The sequence below is a fragment of the Manis pentadactyla genome, chromosome 6, assembly GCF_030020395.1.
Source record: "Manis pentadactyla isolate mManPen7 chromosome 6, mManPen7.hap1, whole genome shotgun sequence".
In the NCBI taxonomy this organism is placed as follows: Eukaryota; Metazoa; Chordata; class Mammalia; order Pholidota; family Manidae; genus Manis; species Manis pentadactyla.
In genome coordinates, this window is record NC_080024.1 from 35032784 (window position 1) to 35053675 (window position 20892).

At 36.4% G+C, this 20892-nt stretch overlaps 2 protein-coding genes across 4 annotated transcripts in view; one reads left to right on the forward strand and one right to left on the reverse strand.

The window, feature by feature from the left end:
* Positions 1-4014: 4014 nt before the first annotated feature.
* On the reverse strand, positions 4015-20852 carry NDUFB3 (NADH:ubiquinone oxidoreductase subunit B3). 3 transcript variants are annotated; one of them, XM_057503709.1, is made up of 3 exons: positions 20713-20852; positions 13017-13158; positions 4015-4306 (listed from the first exon to the last, which is right to left on the reverse strand). In XM_057503709.1, exons 2-3 carry the CDS (start codon positions 13154-13156, stop codon positions 4150-4152), a joined length of 297 nt encoding a protein of 98 aa, XP_057359692.1. In that variant the 5' UTR covers positions 13157-13158; positions 20713-20852; the 3' UTR covers positions 4015-4149. The 3 variants fall into 3 exon arrangements, with proteins under 3 accessions (XP_057359692.1, XP_036783830.1, XP_036783832.1); XM_036927935.2 differs by having other exon boundaries at positions 20628-20769; XM_036927937.2 differs by lacking the exon at positions 20713-20852 and adding an exon at positions 20644-20667.
* HYCC2 (hyccin PI4KA lipid kinase complex subunit 2) overlaps positions 20722-20892 on the forward strand; it is a 115007-nt gene continuing 114836 nt past the window's right edge. The window contains exon 1 of the mRNA XM_036927929.2: positions 20722-20849. The gene's annotated coding sequence lies outside the window, so the exon portion shown is untranslated. The remainder of the gene's footprint in view (positions 20850-20892) is intronic.

Sequence of the window (20892 nt, forward strand, 5' to 3'; positions counted from 1 at the left end):
TTTTACTTTTTTAATTACAGATGGGTGGGCATTTAATATAGGAGAGGCTAGTGCCTTGGGTGGTGGCCTCAGCAGCAGACCGGCCCTTGGCCCCACCCCCTCATCCTCTCTCCTACCCTGGCTCCTCCACCATCTCCAGGGCTGAAGGCACTGCTCTTTCTTCCCCTCTCCTCCCCCATGGCCTACTGCAGTGAGGCTTCTCCTGCTGCCTCCTCCCTCCCTTGCTGCTAATATATCTTCCAGGAGTGCAATCTGTCTTCTCAGTATCTGTCTGTCTTTCTTAAGGGCATCCCATAGGTCATCGCCCAGCTCCTGCAAGCAATGCTAAACTGTGTCTCTCTCCTCGATAACCAATTCCAATATCTCAAGAAACAAACATCCCACAATCCTGGCTGTTATATGGCCACGCAGGGCCTCTAAGAAGTCATCTATATCACAGAGGGCTATTTCCACAGTTCCCAGTATCTCCACTCTTCCTTAATTCTGGAGAAGGGCCCACCCATCTAGGAAGTGCTTTACCCTAGACTAATTCCCTACTAGAGGCTCCTGAACTGGAATTCCCACAGATGGGGGATTCCTGAGTGAAGCCATACCCTCCACCACTGCAAGAAGTAAGGGTTAGTTGTCACCCCCCACCACAGCAGCAACTGGGTTCTCCCCATCATCCACATGGGGGGTTCCAGGTATCTCCCCACCCAAGCATTGCACCCATGAAGACAGATTTCAGGTTCAGAGGTCCTGCCAACTACCACCCGGTGTAACTCTGGGCGGAAAATATGTTCCCAGCTCAGGCAAATTACCTTTGAAGCTGAAATCAATCAAAGGGAGAAATAAAGTGGGAGAAACCAGTTTATTGCTTACAAGCTGTTGTCTACTTCTGCTCACCTATGTCTCTTGCAACTAGGCTACAAAAGGAACTCACCAAGCCTCTTTGATCCCTGTGCTAGCTCGCTCCCCACCCACCTAGTATTCACCTATTGATATGGAGATGGACTACTTCTCTCCACCACTTGGAAGCTCCTGCTAATACAGAGATGCACTAAGGTCAGGTGAGATATTCTAGAAATATTGCAATTTTACCCACATTCATTGTTTCCTGTTTTTCATGAAATATTACACACCATACTTTGGATCTTTAAGAATCCCTATGGTTTCCTTCAAGCATGATTAGAGAGTAGTTCTGAGAAAAGATCCGAAAGGATAATTTTATGGTACATTATAGTACCTATCACATGTGACACAATAGGTAATGTAATATAGTCCTTACTATGGGCTGTAGTCAGACCTGGATTCAAAATCTACACAGCCAGTAGAATTACTGGCTGTGCCGTCTTAGATTTTGTTACTTCATTACGGACTTGCCCTACCTATGAAATGGAGCTAAAAATACTTCTACATATAATTATCCACAGTCCTTATTTATGAGGCTAGCAAACACATAATTATGTAATTTGGTCATGTATTTTAAAAATAAAAATCACATTTAATTGGCTCTAGTCCAAATAATGGCAATAGCTAAAATGAGAGTGGCTGTATGCTTTACAGCTCCTAAGAAATTCAGCCAATAATTTTCAAATTAACAAGATGTAAGGAAAACTTCATTCCTTGCTTCCAGCAAAAATTAGGATGGATAAAAAAAAAAATCTACTTTTCTTAATGTTTTTATGTTGTTGTTATGTATGTAGTTATAGTATGTTAATGTTGGAGTGGAGCCGACTTGGTCGTGTAGATTAACAGAAAACATTCTCCTCTGTAATCAGAGTTCTACAGTCTCCACAGGCCACAGGAGATACCAAGACTGCTAAGCTGCAAAACACATAGGTATAGCTGCAATTCCACATGAGTTCCAGAGGAACTGGTTGAAGCCCAAGCTAATTAACAGGAGAGTGAAACTACTCTAGCTAACCCAGCAAATGAGTCTACACATGGCTATTCAGGTTATGTTCCTTGAGTGAGCTTTGGCAGTTTTTCTTAAGGACATTGTCAATTTCATCAAAATTCCCTGGCATAAAGTTATTTGTAAAATGCCCCTATTATTTGCTTTAATGTCTCTGGGATCTGTAGTGATCTCTTCTTTCATCACTAACATTCCTAATTTATGTCCTTTCATTCTCATTAGTGTGGCTGGGGGGTCAGTCTTATTAGTTGCATCCTACCAATTTTGATAATTTTCATTTTACTCAATTAAAAATCTTTTCTCATTTCCTTAGACTTTTTTTTTGAGCAAGGGGTACTTAGAAGCGTGCTATCCAATTTCCAAATATCTGTGGATTTTTCAGATGTTATTTTTAGTCTAATTTATTTGTTGCCTGAGAATATACTTTGTGTGAATTTAATCCTCTAAAGTATGGTTTATGGCCCCAAACGTAGCCCGTCATGTTGCAAATGTTCCATGTGCACTTGAAAAGAATGTTCTACTGTTTTGGGGTAGAGTGGTTTGTAAGTATTACATCAAAATAGTAGATAGCATTGTTCAAAGTCCTTTATAGCTTTGTTAATTTTCTCTGTTCTATCAATTGATGAGAAAAGTGTTGAAATCTCCAAATATAATTGTGGATTTGCCTATTTCTCCTTTTGTTCTATTTGTTTTTGGTTCCTCTATTTCAAAGCTATGTGCATGATATTTGATTTTTATGTCTTCTAAGTTAACTGGCTCCTCTATTATGAAATACCCCTTTATAATATCCTTTATTCTAAAACTTGTTTTTTCAGTATTCTTTTCACTATTTTGCATTATTTATCTTTTTCTATCCTTTTACTGTCAAAAAGGGGTTTCCATGTGAATAGCTTATAGTTGAGTGTTGCTTTATTGCCCAAGGTGGAAGTCTATCAGTTGGAATTTTTTGGAACTTAAATATTAGATCATTACAGATGGTTTCCTTATCTTCTTTTGCAGTCTCTTTATGACTCCATTTTACAACATTCCATTTACCACTCTCAGCTTATTCAGAATCCCTCTGTCTCATTTATTCAGTGATTTCTCAAGTTCATAAATAAGAAAATTTACAAAGAAAAAAACTCTTTGGAGTTTTATATTAGTTTTGTTATTCAAGCAAATATACTACCCCTCTTCAACAAGCTGAGTTTTCAGTTTTGACTTTGAAATTAAAAATTTTTTAATTAAATGTTGTGGAGAGAATGTCTAGTTTGTTAGGAAGCCAGAAAAAAAAAGTCAAACTTTTTCACAACATGGGAACAATGAAGCTAAGGCAAGAATAAAAAATAACACAATTAAGAAAATGAACATAATACATGGATATGTCAACCAGACTGGACAGCAAGTATTTTATAGTATAATGTAGGTCCCTCAAAACCACCTGCAGAGGACAGTAAAAGCAACAAGGCCAATTCCCATTTAAAAACCTTTCCTAGTACAGCCATGTTCTTTGCAGCATTATTCACAAGAGCTAAAATGTGGAAGCAACCTAAGTGTCCATTGATGGATGAATGGATAAGCAAAATGTGTTACGCACATACAATGGAATATAGTTTTAAAAGGAAAGGAAATTCTGACACATGCTACATGGGTAACCTTCAGGACATTATGCTAAGTAAAACAAGTGAGTCAAAAAGAGGCAAATACTGTATGATTCCACTTATTTGCAGTACATTTGAGTAGTCAAAATCATTGAGACAGAAACTAGAATAGTAGTTGCCAGGGGCTGGGAGAAAGAGGAGCTAAGGGAGTTGTTATTTAATGGGCACTGTTTCAGTTTTAGAAGATGAATGGTGGTGAAGGTTGCACATAGTGAATGTATTTAATACCACTGATTGTAAACTTGAAAACAGTTAAGATGGCAAACTTCCTTCACAATTAAGAAAGTTGAAAAAAAAAGAAAAAAACCTACAATCCAAAACCCATTTGAAAAAATCCATTTGTTCATATATAGGCTGGCTTTCTGCTGTATGTAAAATACACTGCTGCTGGTAAGCAACTTTCCATGGATTCCAAATCAAATCTGGTATGACTTTAGACACTTTTTTTTTTTAAAGAATGACAAAAACATACTGGCATATGTATTTTTACTTTATTAAATCTCACTAGTATTCTTTAAAAGACAAACACGCAAGTAAGCAGGCTACAGTGAAGAAATCTTATTTTTATGAGAGTTGGGAAGCCACTAACTCAGATAGTTCCAGGAATTATCTTCAGTGGTGCTTCTTATCTTTATTCTGGGACTCCAGGTAATATTCAGCCCCTACAGCTACCACAAATGCAGCAAATCCCCATTTGAATCCTTTTAATAGTGCACCAACAAAGGAAACATTGTTTGAAAAGCCACCCATGTATCTCCAAGCTTCATTGCTAGAGAAAAAAAGGGAAAAAAATCATAAAATTATAATCACACACAACTTATATATATTGACTGAGTAAAATATATTTAATTTTCACCTTTATAACAAACTTAAAGTCTGTTAGATAAGATAATCTAAGTGGATCCAAATAGGAATCTTTCTGTGGCAATAGATAATTAGGTCTATATGCCTACATTTCACATATAAAAGAAAACATTTGATGACTTCACATTTCAGTCATAATACTTAGGATTTTATAGAATTCTCAAATGGAAGACTCATTTTGGCCTCTGCCTATCCATCACAGGTCAGGGTGTGGCTTTGCCTACACTAGTCTTTACAACATCATGGAAAGAGAAAGTTAGAGACTTGGGTATTAATATTTGCTCTGTCATTTGTACTAGATTCACAATCTTTTGAGCTGGGCAAGCTATTTAACCTGTCATGGCTTGATTCTCCTTCTACTCAATGATTATTACTATCTGCCTTTTAGTGTTGTTATAAAGATAAACAGGAAAAAGATGGTGGTGTAAGAAGTGAGGCAGACACCTCTTCCCAAAACCACATGTAACACAAAAATACAGCAAAAAGAACTAATCTTGAAAGAGTGACTGGAAAGAAGACTACAACAGATAGCCTATATCTGGGGAAAAAAGAAGACCTCACAGAAAAGGATAAATTAGCAAAGCCATGATCCAGCATCCTCCCACTTCAGGACCCAAGCCGTCCTCCCACCCCAGCTAACCAGCAGAAGAGAAATGGAGTGGAGAGTAGAAACCCAGGACTGCTTAACAACCACCCATGGAGATCTGCTCTGGGAGCACAAACCCACATTACATGGTGCTCTGGGGATTGGAGGGGTTGGAAAGCAAAGATAGGCAGAATACTCAGAGAGACAGAGACAGCTCCTGTGGAGAACAGGTACCCATAACCAGTCATTCTGGGACAAAAGAAAGGCAGGCACTTTGAAAGACTTCCCAACAGTGAGAGGGGTGCTAAAGGGGCAAGGACAGAGCTTCCTACTCAGGAGAAAGGACAGGTGGACAAAATCATCCTGGCACACTCAGCCTAGTACATTGGGAAGTTTCAGGGGCTTCAGATGCTCCATCCTGCTGGCTGGTAATGCAGCATAGAGGCCACCAACTGCGATATGCAGCCTGCCATTCCTTCCTCCCAGCTGGCACCAGTTCGCAAAACTGTTGCCCCGCCATTGTGCCAGATCAGCCAGAGGGAGTCCCCACCTAGAGCAGCTTCAAGGGCTTAACAGAGAGGATCTTCCCTGCACTCTTGGTCAACTGGACCTGGCAGTGGAAGCTAGCTCTGCAGCTGGGAAGCAGAAAAGAGCTCTTTCCTTCTGGCAAGCACTAGAGCCACTTGCCTGTGAACCCCATCATTGCTCCATATGCTGGGAAGCTCCAGAGAGTAGAGCTTCTGGGCACTAGAGGGTACTGCCTACACAGAGTTATTCCATAGTAATCATTAGAAATATGAAAAAGCAAAAGAATCTTGTACAAACCAAAATCCCTCAAATACCAGAAAGAGGGCTAAGTGAAACTGAAATCACCAATCTTCTTGATAAAGATTTCAAAATAAAAATCATAAACATGGAACTACAGAAAAATATTCAAGACCTCATGGAGGACTTCAAAAAGAGACAGAAACTTTGAAAAATACAATATCTGAAAGGAAACATACAATGGAGAATTTAAAAGCAGATTAGATAAGGTAGAGAAGATGGTAAATGAAAGAGAAATTAGAGAACAGGAATACAAAGAAGCTGAGACACAGAGAGAAAAAAAGATTTCTAGGAATAAAAAAATAATAAGAGAAATGTATGACCAATTCAAATGGAACAATATTTGCAGTATGGCGATACCAGAAGAAGAAGAAGAGAGGAAAAGGGATAGAAAGTCTCTCTGAAGAAATAATTGCTGAAAGCTTCCAAAATCTGGAGAAAGAAATAGTCTCTCGGGCCATGGAAGTACAGAGTTCTCCCAACATAAGGGACCCAAGGAAGACAACACCAAGACATATAATAATTAAAATGGCAAAGATCAAGGTCAAGGACAGAGTATTAAAAGGAGCCAGAGAGAGAAAAAAGATCACCTACAAGGGAAAATCCATCATATTTCTCAGCAGAAACCTTACAGGCCAAAAGGGAGTAGCATGATATATTTAATGCAATGAAACAGAAGGGCATCAAACCAAGAATAATCTAATGGGCAAGATTATCATTTAAATTTGATGGAGGGATTAAACGATTTCCAGATAAGCTAAAGCTGAGGGAATTTACCTCCCACAAACTGTCTCTACAGTGTATTTTAAAGGTACTACTATAGATGGAAGTGCTCCTAAGGCTAAATAGCTGTCACCAGAGAAAATAGCTCACACCAGAGCTGTCACCATAGTAAGGGCAGTTGACCAATTAATTACTAAGCAAATACAAAATTAAATCAACTACACATAAAGTAAGTCAAGAGATCCACAAAGAGTACAGAAAGTGATTCTTAATATAAAAAGAATGGAGGAGAGAAAAAAGAAGGGAGAAAAAAAACCTTTAGATTGTGTTTGAAATGGCATAATAAGTCTGTTAAGATAGACTGATAGTAAAGAAGCTGCCTTGAACCTTTGGTAACCATAAATCTAAAGCGTGCAATGGCAATAAGTACATATCTATCGATGATCACCCTAAATGTAAATGTACTGAACGCACCAATCAAAAGACAGAGAGTTACAGAATGGACAAAAAAACAAGGCCCATCTATATACTGCCAACAGAGACTCACTTCAAACCCAAAGACATACACATACTAAAAGTGAAGGGATGAAAAAAGGTATTTCATGCAACTAATAGGGAGAAAAAAGCAGGAGTTGTAGTATTTGTATCAGACAAAATAGACTTCAAAACAAAGAAAGTAACAAGAGACAAAGAAGGATATTACATAATGACAAAGGGGTCAGTCCAAAAAGAGAATATAACCATTACGAACATCTGTGCACCCAACATGGGAGCACCTAATTATGTGAAATAAATACTAACAAAATTAAAGGGGGAAATAGAATGCAATGCATTCATTTTAGGAGACTTCAACACACCACTCCAAAGGACAGATCAACCAGACAGAAAATAAGTAAGGACACAGAGGAACTGAACAACACACTAGAACACATGGACTTAACAGACATCTATAGAACACTCCACCCAAAAGCAACAGGATATACATTCTTCTCAAGGGCACATGGAACATTTTCCAGGAGAGATCACATACTAGGACACAAAAAGAGCCTCAGTAAATTCAGAAGGATTGAAATTGTACCATCTAGCTTCTCAGACCACAAAGGTATGAAACTAGAAATGAATTATGCAAGGAAAACAAAAAAGCCAACAAACACATGGAGGCTTAACAACATACTCCTAAATAATCAATGGATAGATGACAAAATAAAAAAAGACCAAGGAATATATGGAGACAAATGACAACAACAACCCAACACCCCAAAATCTGTAGGACTCTGCAAAGGCTGTGCTAAGAGGGAAGTATACTGCAATATAGGCTTACCTCAGGAAAAAAAAACAATCCCAAATGAACAGTCTAAACTCACAATTCATAAAACTAGAAACGAAGCACAAATGAGGCCCCAAGTCAGTAGAAGGAGAAACATATAAAGCTCAGACCAGAAATAAATAAAACTGAGAATAATAAAACAACAGAAAGAATCAATGAAACCAAGAGCTGATTCTTTGAGAAAATAAATAAAATAATAAACCCAGCCAGACTTATCAAGAAAAAAAGAGTCTACACACAAAAACAGAATCAGAAATGAGAAAGGAAAAATCACTATGGACACCACAGAAATACAAAGAATTATGAGAGAATTCTATGAAAAATTATATGCTAACAAACTGGATAACCTAGAAGAAATGGACAACTTTCTAGAAAAATACAACCTTCCAAGGCTGACCCAGAAAGAAAGAGAAAATCTGAACAGACCAATTACCAGCAACGAAATTGAACTGGTAATCAAAAAACTACCTAAGAACAAAACTCCTGGACCAGATGGCTTTACCACTGAATTTTATCAAACATTTAGTGAAGACCTAATACCCATACTCCTTAAAGTTTTCCAGAAAGTAGAAGAAGAGGTAATACTTCTAAACTCATTCTATGAGGCCAGTATCACTCTAACACCAAAACCAGGCAAAGACAGTACAAAAAAAGAAAATTACAGACCAATATCCCTGATGAACATAGATGTAAAAATACTCAATAAAATTTTAGCAAACTGAATTCAAAAATATATCAAAAAGATCATCCACCATGATCAAGTAGGATTTATTCCAGGGATGCAAGGATAGTACAATATTAGAAAATCCATCAATATCATCCACCACATCAACAAAAAGAAGGACAAAAACCACAAGATCATCTCCATAGATGCTGAAAAAGCATTCCACAGAATTCAACATCCATTCATGATAAAAATTCTCACCAAATGGGTATAGAGGGCAAGTACCTCAACATAATAAAGACCATATACAACAAACCCATAACCAACATCAGACTTATCAGTGAAAAGCTGAAAGCTTTTCCTCTAAGATTAGGAACAATAAAAGGATGCCCACTCTCACCACTTTTATTCAACATAGTACTGGAGGTCCTAGCCAAGGCAATCAAACAACACAAAGAAAAGGCATCCAGATTGGTATGGAAGAAGTTAAACTGTCATTGTTTGTAGATGACATGATATTGTACCTAAAAAACCCTAAGGAATCCACCCCCAAACTACTAGAACTAATAACTGAATTGAGCAAAGTTGCAGCATACAAAATCGATACACAGAAATCTGTTGCATTCGTACATACTAATGATTAACTGGCAGAAAGAGAAATCAGGAAAAAAATTCCACTTACAATTGTATCAAAAAGAATAAAATACCTAGGAATAAACCTAACCAAGGAGGTGAAAGGTCTACCCTAAAAACTGTAAGACACTCATGAGAGAAATTAAAGACACCAATAAATGGAAATCTGAAGACATTTCTCCAAAGAAGAAATTCCGATGGCCAAAAGGCATATGAAAAGATGCTCCACATTGCTAATTATTAAGGAAATGCAAATTAAAACCACAATGAGTTATCACCTCACACCAGTTAGGAGAGCCTACATCCAAAATACATGGAACAACAAATGCTAGCGAGGATGTGGAGAAGTTAAACTGTCTTACACTACTGATGGGAATGTAAATTAGTTCAATCATTATGGAAAGCAATATGGAGGTTCTTCAGAAAACTAAAAATAGAAATGCCATTTGACCCAGGAATTCCACTCCTAGGAATTTACCCAAAGTAAAGAAGATCCTGGATTCAAAAAGACATTTACACCCCTATGCTATGGAAGAAACTTAAATGTCCATCAGTAGGTGTATGTATAAAGAAGATGTGGTACATACACACAATGGAATATTGTTCAGCCATAAGAAGAAAAAAATCCTACCATTTGCAACAACATGGATGGAGCTAGAGGGTATTATGCTTAGAGAAATAAGCCAGGTGGAGAAAGACAAGTACCAAATGACTTCACTCCTTTGTGGAGTATAACAACAAAGCAAAACTGAAGGAACAAAGTAGTAGAAGATCTACAGACTCCAAGAAGAGACTAGCAGTTACAGAAGGGAAGTGGATGGGATGGGAGGGAGAGGGTTAAGGGACATTATTTTTGGCACACATGGTGTGTGGGGTATCATGGGGAGGACAGTGTAGCACAGAGAAGACAGGTAGTGACTCTACAGCATCTTACTACACTGATGGACAGTGACTGCAATGGGGGTGGGGGTTTGATAATATGGGTGAATGTAGTAACCACAATGTTGCTCATGTGTAACCTTAGTAAGATTGTATATCAATGATGCCTTAATTAAAAAAAAGATAAATAATGTATATATTGATAAAATGACATATTTTGATAAATAATGATATATTTTGGCACAGAGTATGTAATACTTAACAATATTATTACTATTCAATAGGGTCACAGCTTTTCCCATCAGTAGGCCAAACTTTAGAAAACTGCTTCATGCTCTGGTAATTATTCTTCTGAGCACACTGAACAGAGAAGTAAACAGAAGTCAGACAGCTGTCATGAAAAAAGTCTTCTCTCACAGGTAGGAATAAGTGAGAGGAAAAAGTCATTTTAGGAAGAACACAAATCACTTAATTCTAAAAATCTGACTTACTAGAAAATATGAGAACTAATCAAATCTAATTTAGCTACCAAAATCAGATAAAGACATTAGAAGAAAACTAGAGAGTAATATCTCTCATGAACACTGGTGCAAATATTCTCAACAAAATTTTAGAAAATTTAATCCAGAATACATAAAAAGGATAATATATCATAATGAATCCAGGTTTACCTCAGGAATGCAAGATGAGTTTAATATTTGAAAATCAGTAAGAGTAGTTAGTCATATTAACATAAAAAAACTATCTCAAAAGATGCAGGAAAAGCATTAAAATTCAATAACCATTAATAAAAATAACTTAGACTAATTTAAGAATAAAAGAGAAGTCCTTCAACTTGATACAAGGCATCTATGACCACCCTACAACTAACATTATACTTAATGGTGAAAGACTGAATGCTTTCCCCCCAATTAGGAACAAGGCAAGGATGTCTGCTTGCACTATTTTTATTCAACATTATACAGTGTTAGCCAGTGTGATTATACAAAAAATAAAAAGTTTGTAGGTTGAAAGGAAGAAGTAACAGTCTTTGTATACAAAATGATCATCTATGAAATAAATTATTAGGGATTTGTAAAAAAAAAACTATAATTAAAAAGTGAATTTAGCAAGGTAACAGGGTAGGAAGTCAATACATAAAACTTGATTGTATTTTATGTATTAGCAACATACAACTAGAAATTGAAGTATAAAAATACCATTTACAGTGGCATAAAAAATATGGAATAATTTGGGATAACTTTAGCAAAATATGTACAAGCCCTGTATATAAAGCAATAAAATACTGCTGAGAAAATTAAAGAGGGTTTAAATTTTCCATGGTCTGGAAGACTCAATATTGTTAGGACAACAATTATCCTCTATTGTTCTACAGAATCAATGTAATCTCAATTAAAATCCAAGCAGGGATTTTGTTAGAAACTGAAATATTCATTCTAAAATTTAAATGTAAAATGCAAAGAACCTAGAATAGCTAAAACAATTTTTTAAAAAAGTTGGAGATCTTATACTACATGATTTGAAGACAGTGGTATTGGCATAAGGATAGACATATTCACCAAGTTAACAGAATAGAATCCAGAAATAGACTACACATACTGTCAGTTGATTTTTGACAACAGTCTCAAGATAAATCAATGGGGGAAAGGTAATCTTTTAATAAATGGTCCTGGAATAACTATATGTCCATATGCAAAAATATTAACTTTTATCCTGACCTCACATGACATAAAAACTAACTCATAATGGACATATCCTTAAATTTAAGGCTACTATAAAAACTTCTAGAACAAAGCATAGGAAAAAATGATAGTATTCAAAAAACAAGCTATAGAAGAAAAAGATGCTAAATTGGGACTTCATCAAAATTTAAAATTCTTTGACAGACATTAAAAAAAATAAAGAGATAAGCTATACTTTGGAAAAAATTTGCATTTATTTGTATCTGATAAAGGACCTATATTAAAAATATACAGAAAACTGTTACATAATTCAATAAAAGAAGACAAAGATACTGGTATATAAAATGGGCAAAAGATCTGAATATACATTGCACCAAAGAAAATGTACATGACAGGCACAAGAAAAGATTCTCATTATCATCAACCTTCATGGAAATTCAAATAAAAACCACAAAGAGGCATTACTACCACATTCACTAGAATGGCTGAAATTAAAGACTGATAATACCAAGTACTGATGAGGACATTGAACAACTAAAATACCCATAAATTTTTGGTGGAAATGCAAAATGGTACAGACACTTTGGAAAAAGTTTTGTAGTTTTTTAATAAAAATAATTATATACTTATCATATGATCCAGAAATCCTACTCTTAGGTATTGATCTAAGAGAAATGAAAACATACGTTTGCACAGACTTGCACCTGAAGGGTCACTGCAACTTTACTCATAATAACCAAAAACTGGAAACAACCCAAATGGCCAACTGATGAAGAATAAACAAAATGAGGTGCAAGTACACAATGGACTATCATTCAGCAATAAAAAAGGAAGAAACAACAGATATAAGTTAATGTGCATAAGTGTCAAAAGCATGAAACTAAATGAAAGTGGCCAGAACAAAAGACTACATCCTGTATGATTCCAACTATATACAATTCTAGAAAAGGCAAAACGATGAGACAGAAAGCCAATTAACGGTTGCCAGGAACCAAGGGTGGGATAGTACTGAGTATAAAAGGAGAGAGAGGGAACTTTTTGAGATGACTGAAGTATTTTGTATCATTACTACAGTGGTTGTCATGTAATTATATACACTTGTCAAAACTCATGGAATTATACTCTTAAAATGGGTGAATTTTTACTCTATGTAAATGATATTTCAACAAAGCTTATTTTAAAATCTTAATGTAAAAAACCATTTTCAATGGGATTTTAAAGGAAAATACATTAAAAATGAACATAGATGTTGGTTCTCTAGGATAAATTCTACCTAAATTATTTAATTATTCTTACCGGCCCCATGGATCCCTTAGCCCTCGTGCAGCCAGCTTTTTCTGGACAGTTTCTAATGGTGTCCCTTCAATCTTCCATTGTTTATAATCTGGAAGTTCCATTTTACTGTGACCATGTTCATGTCCATGTTCATGGGCCATGTCTATAGGAAAAGATTAACATAAGGGAGTCATATGCAGATTGTAGATATTAAATGCCTAAGTTTAGAATTTAAATTTTAAGGTTAAAACATTTCATGTTTTAAAAAGAGAACCTATATACTAGAAAATTCTAAGTGAGATTTTATAAAAACAGCATCTTATTTATAAGAACTAATGAATGTTCAGTTAGAAAATACACATACATACACAAAATTTAGAAAAAGAATCAGCAATCCCACCACTCAGAGATCATCATTTACTATTTCATTCCTTTCTTCATTGTAACAGGAAACATTTACAGTGCCCTATATGGCACTGCACTAAAGTGCTTTTACATGTATTGGCTCCATTATTCCCAAAACAACTCTTTGAACTTAAATGATTATCATTATCCCATTTTACAGCTTATAGAAGGTAACTTTCTGAAAGTAACAAAATAGTAAATGGTATAGTTGGGTTTTGAACTTTGCAGTTTTGTTTCTGAGCCCTTGCTCCTAATTTCTACTGAGAAGTCTGATGATAGCCTGATGGGTTTTCCTCTGTAGGTGATCTTTTTTCTCTCTGTGGCTGCTTTTAATGCTCTGTCCTTGTCTTTGATCTTTGCCATTTTAATTATTATGTCTTGGTGTTGTCCTCCTTGGGTCCCTTATGTTGGGAGATCTGTGGACTTCCATGGTCTGAGAGACTATTTCCTTCCCCAGATTGGGGAAGTTTTCAGCAATTATTTCTTCAAAAACACTTTCTATCCCTTTTTCTCTCTCTTCTTCGTCTGGTACCCATATAATGCGAATATTGTTCCATTTGGATTGGTCACACAGTTCTCTTAATATAATTCATTCACTCCTGGATATCCTTTTATCTCTCTCTGCCTCAGCTTCTCTGTATTCCTGTTCTCTGATTTCTATTCCATTAACAGTCTCTTCCACCTCATCCAGTCTGCTCTTAAATCCTTCCATTGTTTGTTTCATTTGTTTTCTCCCTCCAGAATTTATCCCTTAGCTCTTGAATATTTCTCTGTAGCTCCATCAGCATGCTTATGACTTTTATTTTGAATTATTTTTCAGGAAGATTGGTGATTTCAGTCTCACCAAGCCCTCTCTCTCTAGTGTTAGAGGGATTTTGGACTGAACAAGGTTCATCTGCCTTTTCATGGAGATGGGAGTGGTCACCAGTGAGTGGCGCCTGTCAACTGGGAGAACAGAGTCCCCTCCTGCTTGCCGGTCCCCTTGCCTGTATCTGCTGTCTTTGCCAGTTAACCACACACAGGGAGCAGCCTCTGGGTTAATCCCCTAAACTGCTGTGGGTGGGGCAGCCTTTGGGGCACTGGCAGGGGTTGCAGGCGAGTGGTGTGTGTTCTGCCAAGAGAACAGAGCCCCTTAGTGCTTCCCAGACTCTGCACCCGTCTCTGCTGTCTGTGCCAGTCAACTGCGGGCAGGGAGTAGCCTCTGGGTCTGGGCTGGTTAGCCGCACTCAGGGAGAAGCCTCTGTGCTAAGCTGTGTGGTTGCTGTAGGCGGGGCTGCTCCCCAGCTGTTCCGCAGCAATGGCAGGTCAGCTGGTTTGCTTGCAGTGCTGGTGGGTGGGAAGGAACAGGAGGCTGCTTATCGCCATGAGGGGGATTGAAGCTGCATTGCCACCCAGGAGGTTAGGGTGCCTGAAGTTCCTTAAAGTTCCCAGCCTGCTGGGCTGAGTGTGCCAGGATGATTTTGTCCACCTGTTAAACCCTTGCCCCTTAAAGACTTATAAGGTGTCCGTTTTTCTTCTGTCCCAGGGCAGCTGGCTGTGGGAATCTGTTCACAGTCTCAATCTTGGACGTTGCTTTTCCACTCCTCCAATATCCAGTGCACCATGCAATGTGTGTCTGGGAAGACCACCAGGGCTGATTATTTAGCAGTCCTGTGCTTCCACTCCCTCCCCACTCTGATTCCCTTCCTCCTGCCAGTGAGTTGGGGTGGGGAGAGTGCTTGGGTCCTACCAGGTCACAGCTTTGTATCCAACCCTCTTCTGTGAGATGTTGGGCTCTCGCAGATGTAGCCTGGCTTGTGTACTGTATCTTCCGGTCACTCTTTTAGGAATAGTATTTGCTGTATTTTCAAGATATATATATGGTTTTTGGAGATTTCCACCACCCTACTCACACCACCATCTTGAGAATCCTCTCTTGCTCCTAACATCTAAGCAATGCTATTTCCCTCCTTTTAGTCCTTTTATAATGCATAAATATATGCAGGAGTGTTATATATACTTTCTTCAGATGATTCTTTTAAAATGCAGTATTACTGTTTGAATACATATGATCACAGAAACTTCTTTGAACTTTTTCTGTAAAGATCCAGACAGTAAATATTTTAGGCTTTGCGGGCCAAGAGGTAAAATCAAGGACATTATGTAGGTACTTATACAACAAGAACAAAAACAAATTTCCACAAATATCTTAGTGATAAAATTAAATATATAATAATAGCTGAGTACAGTTTTTTGTAATATAGGCCTACTGATGAAAAAATAGGACCCCTCCCCCCTTTTTTGGGGAAAACATTTTGTTTAACCAGGGGTCAAAGTTTAGTGTTCCTTAGTATCAAATTCATTGCACATGTTTGTCTGTAAAAACATACTGAGCTTGTGGCTGTATCTGGCCAGCTGCTGAACTAGACCAACAGAGACTTAGGAACCCTTTTAACCAGTAAGTTTGCTTCCATAGATAAAATGCCCACAATGGTTACAAAGACTTCAGTTTTACTAGTGTTACTTTTATAGGTGATATGGAAAATAAATTTCAGCTCAATCCCCAGTAAATTGCTATGAATTTTAAATTAAGGGGGTATGAATTAGTAATGCTATATATACTATAATTTGTGTAAAGTTAGCAGTAGCAATTTTATAATCACTCCTCTCTAGAAATAAAAACAAACTAAAAAATTATTACCATTATGTTTGTATTTTTAACTATGAACAGTCCCAATAATAAGGCAGAACTCTCAACACTGCGTTTTAGAAGAGAGATATTAGGTAGTATAGACTAAACACATGCGAAATGTTCATTCATTTATCAACAGTTCCAAGAATATGGGGGGGAAGTTGTACATACTATTTCTGACAAATTAACCAATAATTAATAGTTATAGACATGTTAAAATATCACAAAACATTATGTTGAATATTTTCACATTTAAAAAAGAAAATGAACACCAGCTGGAATGGCTAATATAAAAAGACAAGAAATAACAAGTGTTGGCAAGGATATGGAGAAAAGCAAACCCTCATACACTCTGATGGGATTGGAAATTGGTGAAGTCACTGTGGAAAGCAGTATGGAGATTTCTCAAAAAACTGAAGGCAGAAATACCACATGACCCAGCAATTCCATTTCTGGGAATTTACCTGAGGGAAACAAGATCACTAATCTGAAAAGATACATGCATTCCTCTTTATTGCAGCAGTATTTCTAATAGCCAAAATATGGAAACAACCTAAATGTCCATCAATAGATGAATGGATAAGAAAAATATGATACATATATATATATACAACAGAATACTACTCAGCCTTAAAAAAGAATGGAATCTTGCCATTCATGACAGCCTGGGTGGACCTAGAGGATACTATGCTAAGTCAGACAGAGGAAGACAAATATTGCATGATTTCACTTTTATGTGGAATCTGAAAACAAAACAAACTAACAATCAAAACTGAAATAGACTCATAAATACAGAGAACAGACTGGTGGTTACCACAGGAGAGGGCAGTGGGGAGATGGTGAAATAGGTAAAGGGGAAAAAAATTAGTGAAAATGTTTGTTATCTTGATCAGGGCAATAGTTATAAGTGTACACATATGTCAAAATTCATCAAGCTGTACACTAAGATTTGTGCATTTTATTGTATGTACCTCAATTAGAAAAAAAAAATAAATGTGGAAGACTGGGGGAAAAAAGAGAGAAGGAAAACCAATATCCACAAAACACAAGTTAAAACTGCAACAATCAAAACTTCGAATAAAACACTTCACCCATTATTTCATTATTATTTGGTGGATTCAGTTAAAGGAACAAAACTATGGTTTCAGATTTCAGACTGACTTTTGAGATTCAATACATTATTACAAAAGAAAGGCACTAGAAGTGTTTAATTAGAATGATAATAATGGCTTCATCAAACTATATTTTCAAAAACAAATATTTTAATAATGTTTCATTCCAAAATTGTTTAGAGACCCTTATTTTACAAATCTATTATAGAATATTAACCCTGAGTATCAATATACTTGGAAAAGACTACAAAACATCAACATCAACATTTTTTGATAAAATAGTTTAATTTTGAAAATAAGAACTGAAATATGACCATGGTATGAAGGCTATTTCAAAACTAAAATATTACTATGCCCCAAATATTAACTAATTTGGAAGATAAATTTTTGAAAGAAAACATGAAATTATAAATACAATTTCTCCTAAACAAATTTCCTTTAATAAACTCAATGTGTTTTCCCTTTTACCTAATTAAAGTCTTTCACAGAGGGCCCCTTCATAGGCATTTACTAAATAGAGTATTTCAATGACTTTTCAAAAAGAACAGAAAGTTGAACACAATTTCTAAGGAACTTTTAATTTTCTTTTAAAAATTATTTCCACTTCAGAATACCCATATAAATCAAACAATGATATCCTGGCCACTTGAATGGAGAGTTTGGAATTCTACTGAAGTGAAGACTTTGGGGCTGTACAGATCTGCCATCAAATCTTGGATGCACCATTAACAGCTGTTAAATCCTGGGCAAATCATTTAATTTCTCTGAACTTGAGTTTCTTCACATAACGTAAGGATAAAACCTACCTTGCAAGACTGTAAGAATTGCGGGAAAACACATTGTGATGTGCCTTCCACTTTCACACCCAGGTGGTGAGAATGTGATTTAGCACAACCATTCTGAAAAACTGTTTGGCATGACCTAGAAAAGTTGAACATTGAGTATCTTGTGGTCTAGCAGTTCTACTCCTAGGAGTATACACTCTAGATCTGCACTGTCAAATACAGTAGCCACTAGCACTTAAATTTGGCTAGTGTAATGTGGGAACCAGAGTTTTTATTTCATTTTAATTAATTTAAATTTCAAAACAGATTCTCAAGTCAGTTACTAGGAACTTTTAAGTGTATTTGGAACAATTTGGTTATATGGATCTACTTTAAGAAAAACTGTTGAGGTATAATTGACATACTATACTGATTTCAGGTGTACAGCATGACTTGCTATTTGTATTTGTAGCAAAGTGATCACCATGATAAACGTAGTTACCATCTGTCTCCAAAGTCAACTTTTAGGATTTAGTCTCCTGACAACTTTCTAGTATGTACTATAGTATTATTGGACTATAGTCACCATGCTGTACATTACATCCTAATGACTTACTTTAAAACTGTCAGTTTGTACTTCTTGATGCCCTTCACCTGTTTCACCCACCCCCTCAACCCCCTCTCCTCTGGCAACCAACATTCTGTTCTCTGTATCTGTGAGTTTGGTGGGATCTACTTTTTCAATGGTAAATTTATTATGATATATATAAATGCAGATCAAGTGTGTTTGTATTTATGAAAACTTGACATACAAACACATTATGTTAAGTGTAAAATACATAGATTCTGAAGATATGAAGAAAATGTATAATATTTCATTAATAATTTTTAATATTGATTACATCTTGAAACAACATTTTGAATATCCTGGGTTAGATGAAATATAAGTTTTATCTGTTGCTTTTCACTTTTTATAAGACTACTAGAAAATTTTAAATTACATGTGTAGCTTGTACTATATTTCTACTGGAATGCACTGCCCTAAAGAAGCTCTTTTATGTGTACAGCAATAGATGTTTTCTTAGAATCTTTTTAGCCACATTGTTTATTCCAGCCCCAAACTGTAAGTAACACAAATATTCAACAACAATAATGGATTAATTATGGAATAGTCACACAATGGAATATTACACAATGTAAAACTACAAATATGAGTGAATCTCACAAATATAAAAATGAGCACGGGGTAGGTCAGAAAAAATACATACACTTTGATCCCATTTATATGAACTGAAAAACCTACCAATTCATTCATTAGGAATGAATCATAGATAGAAAAATTAAAATAAAACAAGTGAAAGCTTATCAAAAGTCAGGATAGTGGTTACCTCTTGGTGGCAAAGATAGAATCAGAGCTCATACAGGGCACTTCTAAGAGTGTTTTGAAATCTGTTTTTAATTCTTGTACACCAATGATGCTTTTCAGACACTTTTTTTCCTTATCACATTCTCATCACCCCTCCCCTGATGAAATTTTAATACCACTGATAAACTATATACCTGTTTATGTACTATGGCTCTGGGGGCAGGGGCATAAATTATTGTAGTATCTAAGACTTTTTTCACTCCCTTAAGCCCCCAAGAACCTATTTTCACCAACTTGAAAGGCAATCACCTCTGTTGAGAATGCATGTTCTAAGTTACTGGAAGTTACTGGCAATGTTTTTTCCCTTAACCTGAGGGGTGGCAATACAAATGTTTGCTTAATTCTTTAAAATGTACTTATGTTTAAATACACCTATGTATACTTACTAATAAAAATTCAAATTAGGTAAAGTGACAAATTATGCCAAAGACTCAAAATAGGTTATTATTTCAAAACAGTTTCAGAGCTGTTCAAAAACAGCAAGGAAATTAGTTCAGTAAAGAAAAAACATGTAATCATGACATTTTAAAAAGCTATCTACTTACGTTGGAGTGAAACTATACGTTTGGTGGAGATCAACTTCCACTAAAGGGAGCTAGCATACCTTTCCTAAGAAGGAAGTGTAGTTTTATGGCTTATCAAAGACTTTTTAAGTATGTATCTCAACTTTCCCGCATTTTTAAAATTGAGAATACTATAAGAACATTAGAAATAAAAGGCAAATGAATTTTTAGTGTCCCTTCCACGCTCTGCACCTAGGTCTGTGCAATTTAAAAATAGTAATCCGTCTAAAAATGCATGTAATTTTGTTCCCTGTTCTTTTTTCACTTTAATATTGCGTCATAAACATTCACACCAGAAAAATCTTACTTAAAATTATACATGCTTGTGATACAGGCATTATAATTATTCCTATTTTTACAAATTTTCGATTTGGGGTCTGTTCTGCCTATACTTAATTCAAAGGTAAAACAAAAGACACGGGGCGGGGATGGGGAGTGTTGGTGTTGGCAGAGGAGGAAAAAGGCATGTTAACTTAATTAACAACCACAGCTAGATCTCGCAGCACTCTTCTACAACTACCCCCTCACTACCCCAGAACTTCAGTGCTTTCCGGCGAGTTCTGCGATCTCCTCCTCTCTTGAGCTACACTCTCATCCTTCTCCATTCAGTCTCGCCCTTTCTACAATCCCCAGAATAGAGTCTCACTCGTATTCCCATTCAAGAGGACACACACCAACTCTTCTGATTTACCTGACAGCAATCCGACCTCTTAGGACATTCAATAGTCAATCCCCGAGCAGGAGCCAACCGGAAACGGAAGTCGTCCCTCTAGTACCTTACGGCAGGAAAGCAGAGAAGCCACTTAACGTTCCGGTAGGGGGTCATGGATTCCTGGACCAGGCAGATATGACATGAAGTAGGCTGGAAGCTGACATTTTCCCTGAACATCTGTGCATCGATAGCCTGGCTGAGGTAAGAGAAATTGTGGAGGACCGAAGGGCGGAGAAAAATGGTG

Bases quoted from the DNA above. Each gene is read 5' to 3' on its own strand.
- NDUFB3 (XM_057503709.1), bottom strand. From the start codon at position 13,156: ATGGCCCATGAACATGGACATGAACATGGTCACAGTAAAATGGAACTT. The intron at 4,307-13,016 runs GTAAGAATAATT...TTTTTTCTCTAG, and splicing joins CTAAGGGATCCATGGGGCCG to CAATGAAGCTTGGAGATACA.